The sequence below is a fragment of the Dipteris shenzhenensis genome, chromosome 10 (assembly GCF_047967505.1).
Source record: "Dipteris shenzhenensis isolate YYH24624 ecotype China chromosome 10, Dip_SZ_1.0, whole genome shotgun sequence".
Taxonomy (NCBI): Eukaryota; Viridiplantae; Streptophyta; class Polypodiopsida; order Gleicheniales; family Dipteridaceae; genus Dipteris; species Dipteris shenzhenensis.
Window position 1 is genome coordinate 4,532,835 of NC_141605.1, and position 19,494 is coordinate 4,552,328.

Below are 19,494 nucleotides of genomic sequence, written 5' to 3' on the forward strand. Positions count from 1 at the left end.
TCCATGAGTAAGAAAAAGGTGCATAGCAAGAACTTATATGCATATCCATGGATTCATATCCTAGTTTATGCACGTTTTCATCCATGAGCCGAAAAAAAGGGGGTTGCATAGTGACACTTTCTATGCATATTTGCTGGTACATATTCATAGTTTCAAGTTTATAGATATGCCCAATTTTACTACCAAAGCATAAGGTTAGTGTACCATGAGCGTATATATGCCCAAACAAGACAAGATGACACCTTCATGTGAGTATGTGCCATCTTTCTAATCGTAGATTTATCATCCAAAACCTTATGATAGGTTATAGAGCAAGCCCATGCCAATAAGTTCGATCAAGAGTTTGTAAAAAATATGACTTATCATCCAAAAATTTATGATAGGTTATAGAGCAAGTCCATGCCAAGCAGTTCGATCAAGAGTAGACATTATATGCCTCTACTAAGTCAATGTATATGTCATAAAAGTAAGGCAATGCAAAATATGAGCATAATAAGAACATATGTTTCCTTTTAATTGAATACTAGGCAAAGTTGGTTCATAGGCCACTTGACTATCTAGCTTCATGTCACTTATTTCCATTTCCATTTTCTTGTACACATGTTGTAGATATACCAAAATGTATCTTTGATCACACATGTATTTTCGTATCCACTTTGACTCAAGCTAGAAACTCATTGAAAGTTTGACACATTAAGTATGGAAAACTTATTGCCACTAACCACAATGAATAATCTATGTATTACTCGTAGAAAATCTTGTATCATTTCATTGCAACATGCTATTTGATCCATGCGAATGTATGCTAGCATCCATGTGTCAACATGAACCACCCTTTCTCATCATATCTCAAAAGAAGGGTATTGGATATAGTAACAATGTACCCTTATTCATCCATCAGGTACTCGTACTCACCGATGAATCAACTTCATCCATACAAAGATCACTTGACTTCTTTTATAGCACATGTGATTGTCATGGTACCAACACTAGACCTTGATAACACACACACACACATGCACGCACAAAAAGTGTGTGTGTGCGTGTGTTTGTCCTATAAACTATACTACTGAATTAATTCTCAATGTGTGTGTTTGTCCTATCAACTATACTACTGAATCAATTCTCAATACAAGCATATGTCATTGCCCTTAAACCCGCATAAGTGAGAATAATCCATTAACACATCATCCTTTCTGACAAAGTGTCAAAGTGGGAGTCAATTACCATACTCACATTCATGTCACTAAATTGCAAAAAGTACTATAATACTCATGGCTAGTCTCCAATAGAAGTCCAATCCTATTTATCAGTAGTTGGAGATAATTTATCATAGAGTACTACTCAAAGTTGCCAACTCCGTATCTTCATGCCTTAGATTTTTCAATGCAAACCTGATGGAGAGGTATGGCGACTCACCTGGAACCATCACAACCAAATGAAAGTTAGAACAATCCATTTCAGTTGTGGAAGCCAGGCTTCAATGCTGCTGACACACAATTGTTATCCTTGTCACTCTATCTAGATTAGCATCAAATTTTAGCATTCTCATAAAACATAGGTTGGCAAAAAATGTCAAAAAGTATAGTGGAAAGGTAGAATATCATAAGTGAAGTGTTCAATAAAGTGAGGGTGAAGAATACTCTTGAAGTTGGAACCATGAGTGTCAATGCTGTAACCCCGATATTAAATTCAGAAGGTGAGATCTAAAATAAAAGGCAAGGTCAAATCTTATTAAAACAAAAAATTCGAAGGAAGTTCCTTCTTGTTTTACTCCAAACTCTTGCCAGTAATCCTCCTTAACTCTAATCCATTTCATAGTTATCCTTATTTCCTTCCACAATTCCAACAAATTATTAGAAATGAGAATGCTTCCATCTCTCTATCCCATACATACATGCATCCTCATAACAAAAATGCTCTAGTATCTATATTCAACACATAAATGTATCCCTAATATAATACACCAAATTATAGAGGGATCTCATAAACGTTTTAGAAAAGGGATTCTCTAAATAATCCCCATACAATGTCACGGGGCCAATAAGATCTCTCTTTCAACATCCCTTGGGATGTTAACAATATTTAAAAAAGACTCGATCATTCCACAAACAATAAAGGAGAATGCTCAAGAACGTCCCAAGTGTATAACAATGTAAAAAATTCCAATGTCAAATCCCAAAGCTCCTAAGGGAATTCCTCATCGGTTCATCTCCTCCAAACGTTATCATTAAAATCAATGACAACCTTATATCTCTAAAGAAAATATTTAGAGAAATTTCATGTATATATAAAAATCCATTTAAAATCTCTAATGCTCCCTCTTTAAATTTATAAAGCTCCGAGTCTTATAGGAAGACAAAGCTCTTAATATCATAGTCCATAAATAGTAAGGAGGGCAATTAGACACCAAACTTGGTGCTCATGTAACACATTGACTACCCCATGTAGTCAAAGTATTCCTATGAGCAACCAATAATGAAAGAAGTTTTAAAATCTTTGAATTCAAAATACATCATACCTCTAAGTTTGAAAAACACATTCCCTAATTTAAAACTTTGGCTAAGTTTTCAAGCCACTTCCAATTACCAGGATAATTACCCTTTAACAAAAGCTGCTAACATAAGGATCCACCATGAATTAGTTTAGTGTTAGGCCAATTCAATTTTATCAACCACCATCTCCTTTTTATTGGCTATTATGTACAAAGGAGAGCTAGAAAAGGTCATAAATCCCTCAGCTGCTACTGGGGAGTCATCGAAGTGACCTGCATGATCGAGCCTCCAAAGAAACATGGTGGTTCAACATAGCTCAACCCTTTCAACAAAACTCAAGTCTTAGTAAAAAATGGTGTTTACTTCCACACGATCCATACTCATTTACTAAAGTCAGAAAACCCATACCGATCCCAGATACATTATTCTCATGTAAACAGTAAAGAGCAGATCATGATCCTATTAGAAAGTCTCTTCCCAATATTCCGACCTGCAAACTTCTCGTTCTAAACTAGTAGAAATACTTAGTTTACATAGCAAAATATCCTAAGGGAGTTCCCTTATGATTTTACCTTTTATTATATTTGAGCCTTGGAAAATAAACATAATAATGAGTCCCATATATATCTACAAGCACAACTTGAAGCAATATCATTGCTTTGCATTTGATAAAATAACATTTTAGTCTAAAGTCTTTCCCAATCCTCAATGAACTATAAAAACGTCCATTGTATAGTTGCAACTTACTACAACTATAAGGCAAGAAATCACCAAGGTTAATAGAGCACGGTAAGATGTTTTGGGACAAAGACGACTTCAAAGTAGTAACGAGCGAGGAGTTTTCTGGCAGAGCTTCAATCATCAGTGAGGAGTTTATTGCCTATGGTTCCACATAAATCCATGTCTCCCAGTTACATATGTAAATCCATGTCTCCCACTTAGTCCCATTTACAAGTAAAACCTGGAAGAAATATAGAGCATATTCTTTTCTTAATGGTGGTGAAGTAGTTATGACTCGAACACAACATATGCAACTTAGTACCCAACAATATGACGGGGAGTCCCAATTGCCACATTGTTTTCAAAAGTCTATATCAAAGTATATTGGTTGTAGGGTTGCCCACAGCGTGAAGCTACCTGACCACCAAACCAAGTCACGATGTTCTGGTGGGAGCAGATCAACAATTGTCGTTCCACAAATGACCCAGTCAGATATTGTTAGAGAAGATATGAATTCTGAAAAACTGATAACAATCTGTCGTTTGAGGAGCTAGTTTTTTCCATTTTTCGTGATGGAGCCTTCAACGCACAGTCGGCCTAATTGCCAACTCAAGCTGTAGGGAGAAGTCGAGGTTCTAACAATGCTATAGGAAGTTTTTTAAATACTCCAATATATTGCTATGCTGGGTAAAACTAGTGCAAAGCCTTTGAGCTCACGTAGAGCTTCCATGCAAAGAGCATAGAGTAAGAGATAAAGGTTCGAAGCATAACCCAGCCAGCCCTCATGTGCTCTTTCATGTTGAGAAGTATTGCTTCTAAAAGTAATGTGCCTGTGGGGAGACCTAGAGATCATGCACCAAAGTAGAAGCCTTGGATGCCAGCGGGGGCAATCATGAGCTGGATGGAGTAAGTTGGTTGGAACAGCAGGCAAAATAATGTCATATGGGACTGAAGGAGTTACCACATATGCAATCTTCCTGCAATCTTATGCATCCACAGTCGCAACGGAGATAATGAACTCATTCAAGAACCGAAAGAGGTGAGCAAAAAAGAGCAGAAGCAAAAGGTCTAGAAAAAGTGGGAGGTGGATCAGAATAAAGTGAAGGCTACAGCACAAACCAACGAAGTCCTTGACAGGCTTATAACTAAATCAAAAATAGTAATCGAGCATAAGCTATCATCAGACAAGGCAGTTTGATCTGAGCGTCAGTTTTTAGTAGCTAATACTATTTTTTTGTGGCCTGAGCAATTTGTGGTGTCAAAACAATGGAATTCCTCTGGCCAATGAGTCCCTTCAAGAAAGGCCAGCCTAGTGAAGGTCTATGCTTCAAGCATTGGGAATGAAGGGAAAGGTAGTAGCCAACAGATTGTGAAGAGCAAAGGAGAATGAATGGTAGAGGTCATTATCGACTCAAGGCTCTCGATCTCCACAGCTCCCATGTATAGTCGTTTTTTTCCCTGGCTCCCAAAATATTCGCATAGCAAGATCAACCAAGGAGTTTGCTATTGGTTCTCAGGGTGGCAAGGGACCCCTTACCTAGTTTACGTCACGTTGCTCGCCATCCAACGAGCTTTGAAAATGCACATTCGTGTGAGCTGTGCAACTTGAGTTTTGATTGTATCTGCCCAAACTTGGGGAAGGGGGGAAGATGTGCTTCCCCTTGTGGTTATCAAACAATTAGCCAAGTGATTGTAGTGGAATTATAATGTGGGATGAGGGGCCGGAAGGTACTACCCCATGCAATTCATAAATGCTTTATACGATTCAAACTAAGGGCCAAAGTACAAGTAAAGTCTATACCAACCTCATTGCTCACTAGTTGCCCATAGAGTGAGCTTAACCATGATCACTAGATTGCTCCCAAAATGAGTGGCCACAAGATTAAGTCTCCAATATTCTATGGAAACATTTAAAAGGGTAATCAGAAGCATTGATGAACATCCGTCATTCCCATCATTCCATACGGCTTGGAGCATTAAAATCTCCTTAGTCTTAACACTATCAAAGGTCCATACAACATTAAATCATCTAATAAAATTCTCCCATCCCATAATTCCCAAGGGAAAGCTTAATAGCTTGATCTTACCAATATATAAGCTCCCTCTTCTCTTCCAAGAGAGTGTTTGGGGTGTTCCCTTGTTTCCATTGTAGTGCCCTTGTGTCTGCCACTCCACCCCTTTCACTCTCCTCTTCCCTTCTCCTTCTCCATCTCCTTCTCTTCTCCCTTCTTCTCTCCCCTCTCTCCCTTCCCTCTTTCTCTCGTGGAGACACATTGCAACAATCCGAAGGCCGCTTGAGTGACACATGCGAACGACTCGTGCCTTGCATGCTCCCACAAGGAGTAGCTTGGAGTGGAGGCTTCATCAGCATCTCTTCAACATCCCCATGACACGTGAGTCACCCGTGAGACCCACACATTTTTGGCACCGCTGCCGGGGATAAAAGGTATGCTTTTATATTTGCACTTGTTTCCCTTCGATATCTACCCATTGCACAAGTCTTCCAGCCTAACTTGGAGCTTGTTAGTGCAGTTGTAGGAGAAAAGAGAGGGAGGACAAAAAAGTAGGAAAACTGTTTTTTTCTTGTTGGAAAGTCATTTGGGAGCTTCAAACGCTTGCTTTTGATGCTTTTTAGTGTTTTAAGTTGATAGGAACGTAGTATGTGTGATTGCTAAGGAGTGTGTGAGGTCTAATCCCATCAAAAAACAACTAAAATGTTGATTCATGCCAGATCTTGAAGTTGTTTTGTGTTTTAGAACTCACCTCTCATGAAATTTGACATTTTTTGCTTGCAACAAGTGTGTTTTTTTCATTGTGTAGGTGAACTAGGTAGTGTAGCACCCCCCTAGCATAACAAATCCCAGATAGAAACTCAAATCCTGCAAAAAATCCACAAAAATTAGTCGGTGACACTGTGTTTTCCTATCCCGTCGAGTAAGCGTCATAGAGCTATCCCACCAATCACATATCTCATTGGTCAGTGCATTAGCCGTATACTGTCAGTCAAACCCCGTTGACCTAGTGCCATAGACCTACCTCGCCGACCTAACTTCTGACCATGGCCTAACCTGTCGCCCCAATTAAATGTGTGTTTGAGTTGCTATCCCGTCGACCTGATAGCCATTGACCTAGCGCTGTAGAGCTATCCCGCCGACTGTTGCTATTCTACTACTCTGTTGCCAGTGCGGTGAACCCACCCCCACGCTCGTGGTCATATTCGTATCCCTCCTCCCATCGCGATACGACCGATCACACCGCCCATCGCTATTTCATTTTGTCGATCGTCACTCTATTCATTTCGTCGATTGTCGCTTCACTCCTATCGCACTACCCGGTGTGATTGTCGATCTCCTCGCTTGTCGCGATAACTATATTGTCGCCCGATGCTCCATCCGTATCCCACCGACTTGTGATCTTGCCGCACACATGGTAAGATCTATCCTGCCAATCATCGCATTACGTCGATCCCACCACCCTTATCATGTGCACTCTGTCGCCATCGCGATACGCTTATGCCGTTGCCCACTGCTATACCTGTATCCCACCACTCGGTGCAATACCTTACCCCTCTGACCATCAATATAGAGCTATCCCGCTGACTGTCGCGACACCTCTGGGGTAGCCAAAGAACTAAAAAATTTTCAGAACCTTAGTTCAGCCTGAGGGTGCTCAGCTAGAGGCCTCCCACATGCACTTGAGGTTCGAAAGAATTTTGCCAAAGGATCCTGTGCCGGAAGAGAGTGCTTCAACCTATGCTCAGCCAACCCTCCATCCTAGCTTGGAATCCGGAAGCTCGATCCCTAGTCTCCACTTGTTAGTAGGCCCCCAACCAGAGACTCTATCTAGTTCTGATAAAACAGAGAGTCTGGACGAAGTGATGCAAGACCCCTCAAGTCCAAGGCATTTGAAGCTCCATTCGCAAGTGTAGCCTCTCCCAACTCGCCTGCACTTCCTGGGTGCCAACTCAATGTGTAATATGTTACTACCCTCATAAAAAATCCAAGGTATGGGGGGACAAGGTCCATATATAATATACATGGATTTCCTTAAAAAATTTAAAATATGCAAGGAAAAAATATGAAAATCTCATGTCCCCCCCCCACAAAATATAAGGTATATACCTTGAAAAATATGCAAGATTTTAAGATTCATACATATTTTTCATAATATGTGAGGCCCAAGGGGGGAGGTATTTTGGATGGGGGGGGTAAAACAAAAAATACACTAAGATATGAAAACCCATCTCCTTTCAAATCAATGTAACTTTTTCATGTGTTACCCAAATTTCAAGGTGCAAAGATGTATTTGAACCTCTTTTAGTGTAGAACACAACCATGTTAATTTGAATAATTTCTACTCATGGCATATTGTTAAATTCATCTCATACTCAAGATTTTGATAAGTTTTGTTACTAAAGGGAGTTGGCTACACCTTCGGTTGCATCCAGGCTTAGAGGTACATTCTCCAACATGTTTGGCTGCTTGGGCTGAACAGAGTCAGCAAACATGGAGAACCCCTTCGCCAACATGTCTGCAGGGAGGGAAGGTTAGCAACATCTAGCTCCCGAACCACAGACCGGGACAGAAACTACCTTTGCCAATCCAGGACCCTCCACCTATGCTAGGCCTTCCTAGTGGGAAAACATGGATGATGAAGATCCATGGATGAGGGAATTCCGAAGGCAAGACCCTAGCTGAGGGGATACTAGGAACTTCCAAGGTGGCGGAGTGCCTTATGAACCTCCAATAGTTCAAGTGCTACCAACCTTTGCCAACTATGGGGCACCATAGTTTCCACCTAACCGCCCATTGCATGGAATTAATGTTCCCATGCCCCAGGACCCACCCCATTCGGAAGTACGTCCCTTCACATCCATATCGGTTGCACCAATGAATGTAGGACTTGGCACATCCCCGGTACCAGCAACTACATGGATACCACCACTTGGACCAAGCTTAAGGCCAGCCTTGTGCCCCGTCAGGCCCCTTGTAACACCACCTCTGCTAGCCACTCAAATAGTGTTAACTGATGAGGTGATGCAAACATGCTAGGAAGGGGGGCCACACCACAACCACCCACCCCAATGTTTCCCGCAGGGATTGTGAATCCCTCGAGGAGCCATCTCCAAGCTAATGAACAAGTTCCTTGGAGAAGGAAACTCGGTCTCCCATGTGGAGCGATTTGAATAGATTTGTGAAGCTTTTGGTGCTCCCGGAGACTTAGAGATGGCCAATGCATTTGGTCTCAGTGTGGATGGCAAAGCAGGCCAATGGTATAGGGCTCTCACCCCAGAAGAGAAGATCAACTGGGAGACATTGAGAAAGGCCTTTATTGTGGGTTTCGCCCCTAGCGGCCATAAATGGAGCCTGATCAACCAATTGTATGGTGTAAAGCAAAACGATAAGGAATCCCTAAGGGATTACATTGCTAGGATCAAGTACCTCAATGCCTGCTGTGAACCGTATGAGTGATGAACAACTGTTGCCCCCCTTCCTTATCGGATTGGTAGACCCAAAGCTGCATGACCACCTCATGGTGATGAATCCTACTGCCTTCGATTTATGCACCAAGGTGGCCATCCGCATATGTGACCATGATGGACAAGGCAAATTCGGATAAAGCCCCGGACCCCTCATAGATAGCTCCATCGGTTAGGTCTTCGAGTGTAGAATCGATCAAGAAGGAGACTAATGAGATCAAGGTCTTGAATATGAGTGAGCTGGCCTCCAATCTATTGGATTAGCTAGGCCAGCAGTGGAGGATAGGAACCTCCAAGGAGGCGCTGAGCAACCCCCACTTGTTTCCACGGAGAGACAATGTCTAGTGTGGGGTATGCAATGAGTGCCCATGCCTAAGGGCAAGGCCGACACTCTACCGTGCACACTGCTATAGGTGGGGAAATCATGATACCTCCCAATGTTGATTTCTGAGGTCCCTTCCCCAACCCATGTATCAAATGAGACCCCCATTAGCCCTAATGGCCCCACCTAACCCCCTGATCACTCAAGGTGGTCCCATGGCTAGTTCTAGCCCATACAGAACTTAGCTAGCTCCGTTACCCCCACCCATATTGGGTCCGCAGTCCTCGCTACCTCGTATAGCCCTAGTCAATCAAGTGTTGGTAGAAGAAGTGCCTAATGATGACTGGGAGGAGACAAATCTTGATCACGGACCTCACGAGTACGACCCTATGAGGAGGGAAGGGCACCCTGATCCACTACCTCCCACCAAAGGATCAACAAGTTCCCGTGTTCTAGACCGCCCTCGTGAACACAAGGGCGAGAGACCTAAACTCAATTGCTCGGAGACCTCCGCTCCAATGTTACACCTGCCAAGGTCCCCATAGAGCAAGCGAATGCCCCTACTGAGGTGCTTCAAACCCTTCGGTGTCCTGTTTCAAATGCCAGGGCCCACACTTCTTGAAGGACTATCCATACAGGGATCGTACCCCCGGCGCTCCAACCATGACCAACCCCACACCCTTGTGTGTGGGGTGTGGAACTGAGCATCTATTCTAGGACTGTCCCACAAGGAGACCACCAACCCCAATCCTCTTGCCAAAATGTACCAGCCTTAATCTTCTTAGCATCGAGTAGGGCCATGTGGCCGCAGTGCCCCTACAAGTCGTCACGCAGATGCAAGCCAAGGCATTAGGCAAAGCAATGAGGAAGCTCACAAGGAAGGGTAAAGGATCCCCATTGCCCAGCCCCGAGATTCCCCCACATCCCCTAACCCGGTCCAAGAAGGCCATTCGAGTAGGTGACGACTCCAACCAGGTGCTCATCCAAGATGGTTCTGATGAGGAGATAGCTACTCTTGCCACCTCCTTTGCTTTCGAACAAGCTTCCACCCAGGGTGACCTTGAAGTGCCTCTGAGCCCAGAGGTAAACAACCCAGTGCGGGATCAAGGCCTAGCACCCTCGCCCTCCTATAAGGAGACCTATCCTGACCCGGTCCTAGAAAAGCAATACGTGAAAGATGCCCAGAACTTGGTATGGGACTGCCAAGAAAAGTTTGAGCATCGACTAAAGGCCAATAGAGGGTCAGATACTATTCATCCAACCCACCTGATGGGCAAAATTGCTCAAGGTACTGGAGAGGATGGAGGAAGAGGAACACATCAGCTTCAAGCAATCAGAAGCTTCGGATCTGATGTAGAAGATGTTCCAAGAAGACCTAGTGTTGCATAACCTCCAAGATGCAGGAGACTTGTATGGCTTCAAGGACATGTTGTCCACGGAGGAAGAAGCTTCACAAGAGCCTTGTGACAATGCCGAGTTGGCTACCTTCCTATCAACAGAGGTGAAAATTCCAATCGCTTCCCTGCTAAGAGGAAATCCAATCCTATGGCATGATCTATCCAATTGAATGAATAGACCATTCTTACCTCTAGCCCCTGCCAGCCCTAAGCCCAACCAATTGACTCTAGAATAGGGGCAAAACCTACCTAAGGTTCCCATTAACAAGCTAGGCCAGTACTTCGAGGGTGATGACATGAATGCCTCTATCCCCATAGTCTATCAAAACCAGAAGATTGAAGCCATCCTAGATGGGGGAGTAGGAGTGAGTGTTTGCACCAAGGAATGCTGGGTGAAATGGGGAAAACCTGCACTCAAACAGACCCATCTAGTAGTAAAGTTAGCTGATGGGGGAATTGCTGAACCTTGGGAGTGCTTACTGGCACAAACATTAAGGTATTTGGATTCATGTACCCACTCAGGTTCATAGTCATGGACTTCACTCGGCAACCGAGATATGAAGATATCCTAGGTAGGCCCTTCTTGTGAATGTCCGGACTCGTGCATGACTGGCGTAATGATAACATCTACTTGCGGCACGAGGAGCAAACCATGAGAGTGGACTTGGATGCCTACAAGGCCCACCCATTTTCAGGACATCTCTTTGCCACAGAATCCAACACCATCGCCCAAACCACCTTCATAAAGCTATTCCAACCCTGTGACAAGGAAGAGGATGAGAAGGAGTCTGACGACTTCTGGTATGCACCTCTCCCCAAGCCAAAATTCTCACAAAACTGGATGCACATCTTAGCCAATATAGATGTCCCAAAAAGAGTAGGGTTTCAGATCACCACTCCAGAGCTAGAGGGTTTGACCCTGGTGGTTCCCCTAAGAATGTTTAACATGCTCAAACCCTGAGAGGTAAGCAAGGGAACCTTGAGGGTAAAATCATATCTTCACTGGCTATCCTACGTAGGTGCCATGACTGCTCACCATGAGTTCTCCTCCAAGTGGGGAAATAGGGCGAGTAAGGTAACCTCCTCCGTCGGCTCTATAAGCGTAATGGAAGAGCCCCCTTTAGGTCCCAAACCCCCTGAATCCAAAGGCACAGCAAAGGCAAGCCAGGCTAAGGCCAAAAGGACCACTACTCTGGCAGAAGTAGAGGAGGAAACTAAAGATAAATAAGACCTACAGTAGGTACCATCCCATTACAAGGCCTACATGATTCAGGATTGTAAGATCTTAGTTCTTCTCAGCACTATTCAACTGGAAGCTACTAGCAAAGTATATTAGAAAGTCCAAGTTTTTCTGACCAGGTTGTTCTAATACGCATCCTACGCATAGTCTGAAACATTGATATGCACGTGAAATATTAGATCCTAGCTCAAGGTCTAAGGATCAGTGCAATGGCAAGTGTTGTTTTAACATATCATATGCCTATTGACACTACTCTGTCCAAATGAATACAACAGTAGATGGTAGAGGGTTTGAGCTATGTTCGCATAGAAGATGATGAACCTTCAATAGTAACCAGTGTGACTAGTGAAACGTTGGACACCTTTTGCATTGGTGGGAGGGGGAACCTCCAAAATGAGATTCACTTTGTTGACATCTGTGGATGTGCCATTCTTGGACAAAACATGTCTAAGTAGCACTCCATGTTTGACCTAGAAGTGGCATTTATATTGAGGGAGATTATGTAGAACCGACATTATTCTAGCACCAATCTGAGGTGACTGAGGTGTTCATTCCATTTTGAGTAGACGCATAGATCATCCAGGAACACCTCAAGGAAAACTCAAAGGACTACCTTGAAAGCTAGTATCATCAGCCTTTGAAATGTGGCTAGGGCATTGACTAGCCCAAAAATCATCACCCTCAAGGCAAGACCCCCGTTTGGTTCTAACTGCCACTTTGTGTTGGTCTTTAGGGTCTATAGAAACCTAGTTATAGCCTAAGAAACCATCTAGGAAGCTATAGGCCTCCTTTCTAGATACTCTTTCTAAAATGTGCTCTATGAATGCTAAGGGATAGTGATCACCTCATATTACTCCATTGACCTTTTTGAGGTCTACACAGACTCGTATCTTTTTATTCCTCTTGATCACTATCATGATTGGTGACACCCATTCAATGTGCTCAATCTCATAGATGAATTATGCATCTATTTACTTTTGAAGTTCCTCTTTGATGAGGTCTACATACTTGGGATTCATCAGGTAGGGCCTTTGACGGAGTGTCCTCAATCCCTCCTTCATAGGGATTGTATGTTGGACCACTTCAAGTGGAACACCTTTTATATCTTTGTGGGTCTAGGAAAAGTAGTCCTCGACTCCTTAAGTAAGGAGACCAGATCATGCTCCTACTAAGGGATAAGGTCTGCTACTATGAATGTAGGTTTTGGGTCTTCCCTCTCGTCGACCAAGTCAAGTTCCTTTACTTTGGTGGGGCATCATATCCATTGCTTGTGCCTTTGTTAGTAGATCTTTTTGCCTGTTTGAATCAGATCTTACAATCTTGGATCGTGTAAGAATTTAAATGAGGGGGGACTTGCTTGAGATCCTCCTCATCTTCACTCTCAACTTTACGTAGTTTGGGATCCAAGCTTGGCCTTGATCTTTGGGGTCTTAGCCTTATCATGCCTCAATTGAGTTTTTGGTGTCTTCTCTATAGTGATTGATCCCATTGGGACGACAAGTTTCTCCATTTGGGTACCTCAATCTTTAGTGAACTTGTTTGTGGCAGAGACAACTCCTAGATACCTCAGCCAATGTAGTTTTGAGTTTACCTTGAATCTCCACTTTCATTCCATTGATTGTCGTGCCAAATTAATCATGTTTAGTGGGATGATACTTGGTCGTCTTGGTATTTGTTCATTAGATGATATTTTTTCCCCTCTTCCTTTTGGCACATCAATGGTGGCTAACAGGTGATCCAATTGTGCAAGAGCTCGGGCTAAGGAAGTACCAATTATCATCATGATCAGTGCGCTTCTCCTTTTCGTTACATGCTTGGAAGTTGTTTATCGTAACTTTACGGTCTATCATGTTAAATTCCACTGCAAAGAGATTTCCAGCCATTGGGTGTGACTTCCAAGTGGGCAGGTGTATCCTCATGATTTCCCTGTTTCTCTTTCCATTCTTACTCAGTGGGCAGGTGTATCCTCATGATTTCCCTGTTTCTCTTTCCATCCTTACTCAGGTAGATGGTGCTTGTCAACTAATCGTGGACCAATTCGGAAGTCTTGAGGAATGGCCTACTTGGAATGATGTCATATGAGTTTGAAAGGTTCTTGAAGTCCATTGATACAAATGAGAGTTGATATATGAAGCCAAAGGTTCTGATCTTAATGCCATTCAACACTTTTATTGGCCTAGCCATACCTCCATCAACAAGCTTCACTACCAAACGAGGTGGCATTGATGAGTGGTCGTCCCCATTTTTCCTAGCATTTTTTGGTAATGATGCTTACCCCTGCTCCTCCATCCAAGATGGTTTTCACATTGTGATGCTTATAAGAGATAGGGTGCATGGCATTTGTGACATCCCTCTCAAAATATTTGCCCAATTTGTTTACAAAAACTTTGGGAAGTTCCTTTGTCTTAGAATCTACGATGAAGCGAGAGGATTGGGTTTCCCCTTGAAAGAGATCTAATAGGCATTTTGACTTTCGTGGACAAGAATGTAGCTAATCATATGATGTCCCTTGCCTCCGCTTGCTTTTGTTGAACCCTAGGGTCTTCTTGAAACACTCTATCCATGAGGGTGGAATCCTCTTTGGAAGAGTCTAGGACACTCTCTTCTGTCACTTGGGATGGTATTTGTATGGACTTCCTATGACTAGCCCTTGTTGGTGAACCATGTTTGAACCCTTACTCATTCTGATCACTATTAAAATTTATCTTAGCACTTCTGTACTAAGGCTTGTGCCTCAGCAACCTTCTATTCCTCTGATATAGGGTTTGGGTCATTGAGATCTTCCTCATCATCCACGTTGTCCAACTCCCAATGCCACTCACTTCTCGCCGTCCGTGCCTTTGCCATGGAGTGTCATGGTATGCCCCTCGCCCTCTCTCTCTCTCTCTCTCTCTCTCTCTCTCTCTCTCTCTCTCTCTCTCTCTCTCTCTCTCTCTCTCTCTCTCTCTCTCTCTCTTCCTCTCTCCCTCTCTCTCTCTCCCTCTCTCTCTCCCTCTCTCCCCCTCCCTCTCCCTCTCCCTCTCCCCCTCCCCCTCTCTCTCTTCCCCTCCCTCCCCCTCTGTCCGTTTGTTCATATCCCCCCCCCCCCCAATATGGTGCCTATGCAATAGAATGTAATTAGGGGGTTTGGGAGCTTCCCAAACCCCCTAATCGTGTTCTATTGCACACCCAAACCACCCAAACTCCCCTCCCCCCCTCCTTCCCCCCCCTTGCCCATCTCTCTCACCCAAGCCCCCCCACCTCCCATGTGCCACTCAAGACCTTTTTCCTTCCCCGTGCTCCCTAAACCCTAAACCCTCCCTCCCACCCATATGTGCAATAGAATGCAATTAGGGGGTTTGGGAGCATCCCAAACCCCAAATCGCATTCTATTGCACACTCAACCAAGCCCACGTCCCCCCCTCCCCACTCTCTCTCTCTCTCTCTCTCTCTCTCTCTCTCTCTCTCTCTCTCTCTCTCTCTCTCTCTCTCTCTCTCTCTCTCTCTCTCTCTCTCTCTCTCCCCCTCCCTCCCCCTCCCTCCCTCCCTCCCTCCCTCCCTCTCTCCCCCTCTGTCCCTTTCCCTCTCCCTCCCCCCCCCTATCCCCAATATGGTGCCTGTACAATAGAATGCAATTAGGGGGTTTGGGAGCTTCCCAAAACCCCAAATCACGTTCTATTGCACACCCAAGTCCTGCCCCCCATCTGCCACTCACCCAAGCCCCCCCCCTAGCCCCCTTCATTTGCATTCAAGTGTTGCACATATGTTAGAGAGCATATGTTTAACAAAGATGCTTGAATGTCAATGACATTGGTAGTTAGTCCCTACTCATCAGCTTCCATGTCCCATATGAGCTTGAATCATCCCCTCCCCCATATGTGCAGTAGAATGCGATTAGGGGGTTGGGAGCCTCCAAAACCCCAAATCGCATCTTATTGCACATTATTCTAAAGCCTTTCTCTTGAGCATATTTTTCCTAAGATTTGGTTGTATGGGATGGTGAAATCCTTGTTCAGGGGATGGTCACATCCATGTTCAACTTGTGACCTACATGCCAAGGAACAACAGATCTGGAATAGCATGGTGGTGTCACAATCTAGGACCACATATAACTAGCATGGTGGTCACAATCTAGGACCACAACCAGCCTCTCTCTCTCTCTCTCTTTCTCTCTCTCTCTCTCTCTCTCTTGCATGTGATGCCCCTCAACCACTATAGCTCTTAGGCTTAATAGCTCTCATTGTAGCCCCCCCCCCACATCCTCACATTGCATGGATCTCTTTTTCCTCATGTTTGTGATTGGCTGCAATTTTTTGGTTTGAGAGAATCAATTTTTGATGGGCAAAACAAATGATACAGGAAAGTAAGAGGATACTATCAAGGGCATGCCCTTTTAGAGAAAAATGCCATTTAAGGGCAAAACCTTGGAAGAACATGAGAAGCAACCTGATTTATTGCTTTTCGAATTTCTCTAGAAGTGTGATGTTGCTCATGAGTTCCATCTATTCTTTGAGATGTGGAATAAAGAGCTAGATTATAGTGTTGTACTTGATATGCACCAAGAATTCTTAGCAGAGGAGCTAAAAGAATTTGATAGGGTTATAGAGAAGGGTAGGGTGGTCATCTCAAAACAAGTCCTACATTCACATCAAGGATTTGATCAAGGACCCAAAGCAAAGGACATCTTTGAATAGGAGATTTGATGATGTAGGCTTTTAGAGGAGAGCCTTGATTTTGCAATGTTCTTACATTTTTATTGTGGAGCGGAGGAAGACATGGCAGAAGAGCAGGAGGAAGATTCAAAATCCAGTTTTGAAGAGAAGGGCAAGAGTATTGAAGAGGCCAAAGAATTGAAGAGCAAGATATTGATCTTGAAGAAGAAAGAAAAGAGGCCTCAGCTTTAGATCTGGTAGCTTTGAGGTCAAAAGGAGCAGTCTCTACTCAGAGACTAGATTTGGAAATTGGTCCTAGTGCAATCCCTTTGCTTCCATCCTCTTTGATTTGAGGAAAGATTATGCCGTTGCTTTAATTGCTCAGGCTTGCAGCCTAGACAAAATCTTGGTATTGAAGATGACAAATTGATGGTTTTAGAAGACACGTTTGACCCTAAGGAAGCACTATCCATATGCTTTGAAGAAGCTACAAATTTTGAGGAAATGGATAACGAGACCTTCGATTAGGTCCAAGCACAGATGAATCTCCAACCAAAGGTACAGGAGCACAGGACACTAGGGGAAGCAGATATTGGGGTGGAAAGAAGCACCAACCTTTGGACGAATAAAATTCTAAGGGAGGATGAGAACATGAAGGTATGATGTCACTCTTTTCCTAGTGCAGTTTTATTATTCCTTGTAAAGATTTTTTCTTATTACTTTTGTTTGGTCTTGCAGCTGTATATTAAATATGAAAGTTTTCTTTAGAATATCCATGGGGAGTAGAGAAAAGGGACATGGACAATTGTCAGCCCTTGCACATTACATTAAGAAGATGTCTTCTGCCAAGATACTTATTTACCATAGACTGCTAAGCAACAATGGAGAGGCTATTGTCTATTTTTTCACATGTTTGTCACAGGTCCTTGGTGGTTACCAGGTGAATTGTCAGAAAGACAAAGTGATTTTAATCAAGAAAACATTTGCAATGGACATCTTTGGGTATTATCCTGGCCAGCAGTGCTTGACGGCAGGGTACTTTCTCACGTACACTACCTATGCTCTGGCAAATGGAATAGAAAGTCCTCTCTATTTAGATACTTACGAGAAGCACCATTTGATTAGATTTAGAGAGGCTCTTGTAGATTCTAGGCCAAAATGAATCAAAGGAATGAATGTCGATGAAGAAACAAAAGAGTGAAACAATTGTATTTCCATGGTTAGGGAACCCAAAAAAACTCAAATTTTGTATTACATTTTGTTGAGGTGTACATTGGTCTGCTCTATAAGAATTTAAGGTCTATCGGTCCACTTGTGATTCACATAAATCTTTGACTCCCTCCATTCTGCATGTTTTTGTGCAACTGTTGAGTTCTCCAGGATTTGCCTTCTTCTTGTCTTTTGGGTCATGTTAAAGGCAAGTTTAACTTGTGCTAATGCAACCTTTTTCCTAACTTGTAATCTTTGAAGTATACCTCGTAGAACCACTGAAAGACTTCATGAAGACAATTTGCTTTTGTGCTCCTCTGTTATGTTGTGTGTGCTAGAAAAATGCATTCCTTGCTATGTAATGAGACTTTTCCATTCCTTGAGTGGACCAAATTGCAAGGTAGTCGTACTTTTTGACAAAAAATGAAAGATGGTTGTAGAGTATATGCTGCAATCACAGAAAAGATAGTCACTATTGTATGCTAAGGATTTAATAGATGTGAGTTGCAAAATGAAAGACTTTTTCTTACCATGTAGTGAGTTATGTTGCAACTTGTCCATGCTTGTTTCATAGATTTTCCAAAGGTTTTAAGCTCCTCTTTCAAGGCACAGTGATCACACTTAATCCATGTATGTTTGTCACAAAGTATGAAAAGCTTATCTAATGATCTCCATACTTCTGCTTTGACATTTCCAGCAACACCATCTACCTCATCATTTTTGACAGCATTATGCACAAGCTTCCAAAGGCTCTCACCCTCAAAACCTATCTTGATCATCTACCAAGCTTTCCTTCTCTCTGTGGTTTTGATAAAAACATTCTAGCTTTGACACCACCAATTGAAAGTTTGATTGGAACATCCTTTCCATTTGTTGAATTTTTAATGTATGTTATGATATGAACATCTCCTCCATGGAGACCCATGTCTGATAAAACTCTCTCTAACACCGTAATTGCTTTCTTCTTATGCTTTTTTAGTCTAATCTCCCAAGCAAATCCAATATATATAAAAACCAACTTTTCAATGATTCGACACAAAGCATGCAATGTGCATATATGAACTTTGCACAATGGAATATCAAGCACTGCATGGAATTATGGATCAATCTTATCCCTGTTAGGAGCTCTCCGCCACCATTTAGGATCCATAACATGTGCTGGCTCTTTGCAGTAAAGGCATGGAGATTTAGAATTACCTCCTTTGCATATATTGAACATGCACTTAAGAGTCTTGAGGTCCCCTGTCATATGCCAATCAACTTGGAAATCACCTACACCTTCAACATTTAGTTGCCCTCCTTGCACTTGGTTTTTGATAACTGCTGGTATATCCATATGATAGAATACCCAAAGTAGAGTTTCGTGGTCCTCTCTCTTAACCTACCATCTCTCTCTTAACCTGACATTACAAAATGAAAAACTAATGAATTATCTAGACATTGTGGACAGAATCATACATCAACAAATTATAAGAACGAGAAACTATTAAAATTCTTAAGTTACCTCAAATGCCCCCAACCACCAAATATGTGTTTCTAATTATACACTGAAAAACTTTGAGCTTGCTTTTGTTATTAATGGATCAAGAGCTCTATTCATAAGGGTGATGGTTACTCTTTCAATCTTCCTTTCCTTCACAATTTCACATTCGTCTAGCTTAATAACAAATATAAGCCACCCTTGGCACTCTTCAAAAGTGATTTCATAGGATTCAACCATTCTTTTCTGTAATTGTTCAAGATCAGCAAAGATTTGTTCCATGGATTATATAAAGTGCTGCCCTTTTTGCCTTCATACACACCATCAATATGAAACCAATTTTTGATAAATTGATCTAATTCCTGGTTGAGTGAACATCTTAACTTCCATACTTGTGCAAGATTTGGAAGAAACACACATTTGATCCTTTGATCTTTCAAAGTTGATGATACTGCTTTGAAAATAGAAGAGTAACCTTTCTTGCTAACTCCACTCTCATCGAGAACCTCTTGGATTAAGTT

General features: G+C 42.7%; 1 protein-coding gene and 1 pseudogene across 1 annotated transcript in view; both read right to left on the minus strand.

Moving 5' to 3' along the window:
- Window positions 1–13,536, minus strand: part of LOC147897291 (uncharacterized) — a 41,377-nt gene extending 27,841 nt beyond the window's left edge. Inside the window, exon 1 of the mRNA XM_087380844.1 lies at window positions 13,424–13,536. Within this exon, the coding sequence (XP_087236970.1) occupies window positions 13,424–13,536 (113 nt within the window). The remainder of the gene's footprint in view (window positions 1–13,423) is intronic.
- Window positions 13,537–17,827: 4,291 nt separating this feature from the next.
- Window positions 17,828–19,255, minus strand: LOC147897292 (uncharacterized; annotated as a pseudogene).
- Between the last annotated feature and the right edge of the window lie 239 nt (window positions 19,256–19,494).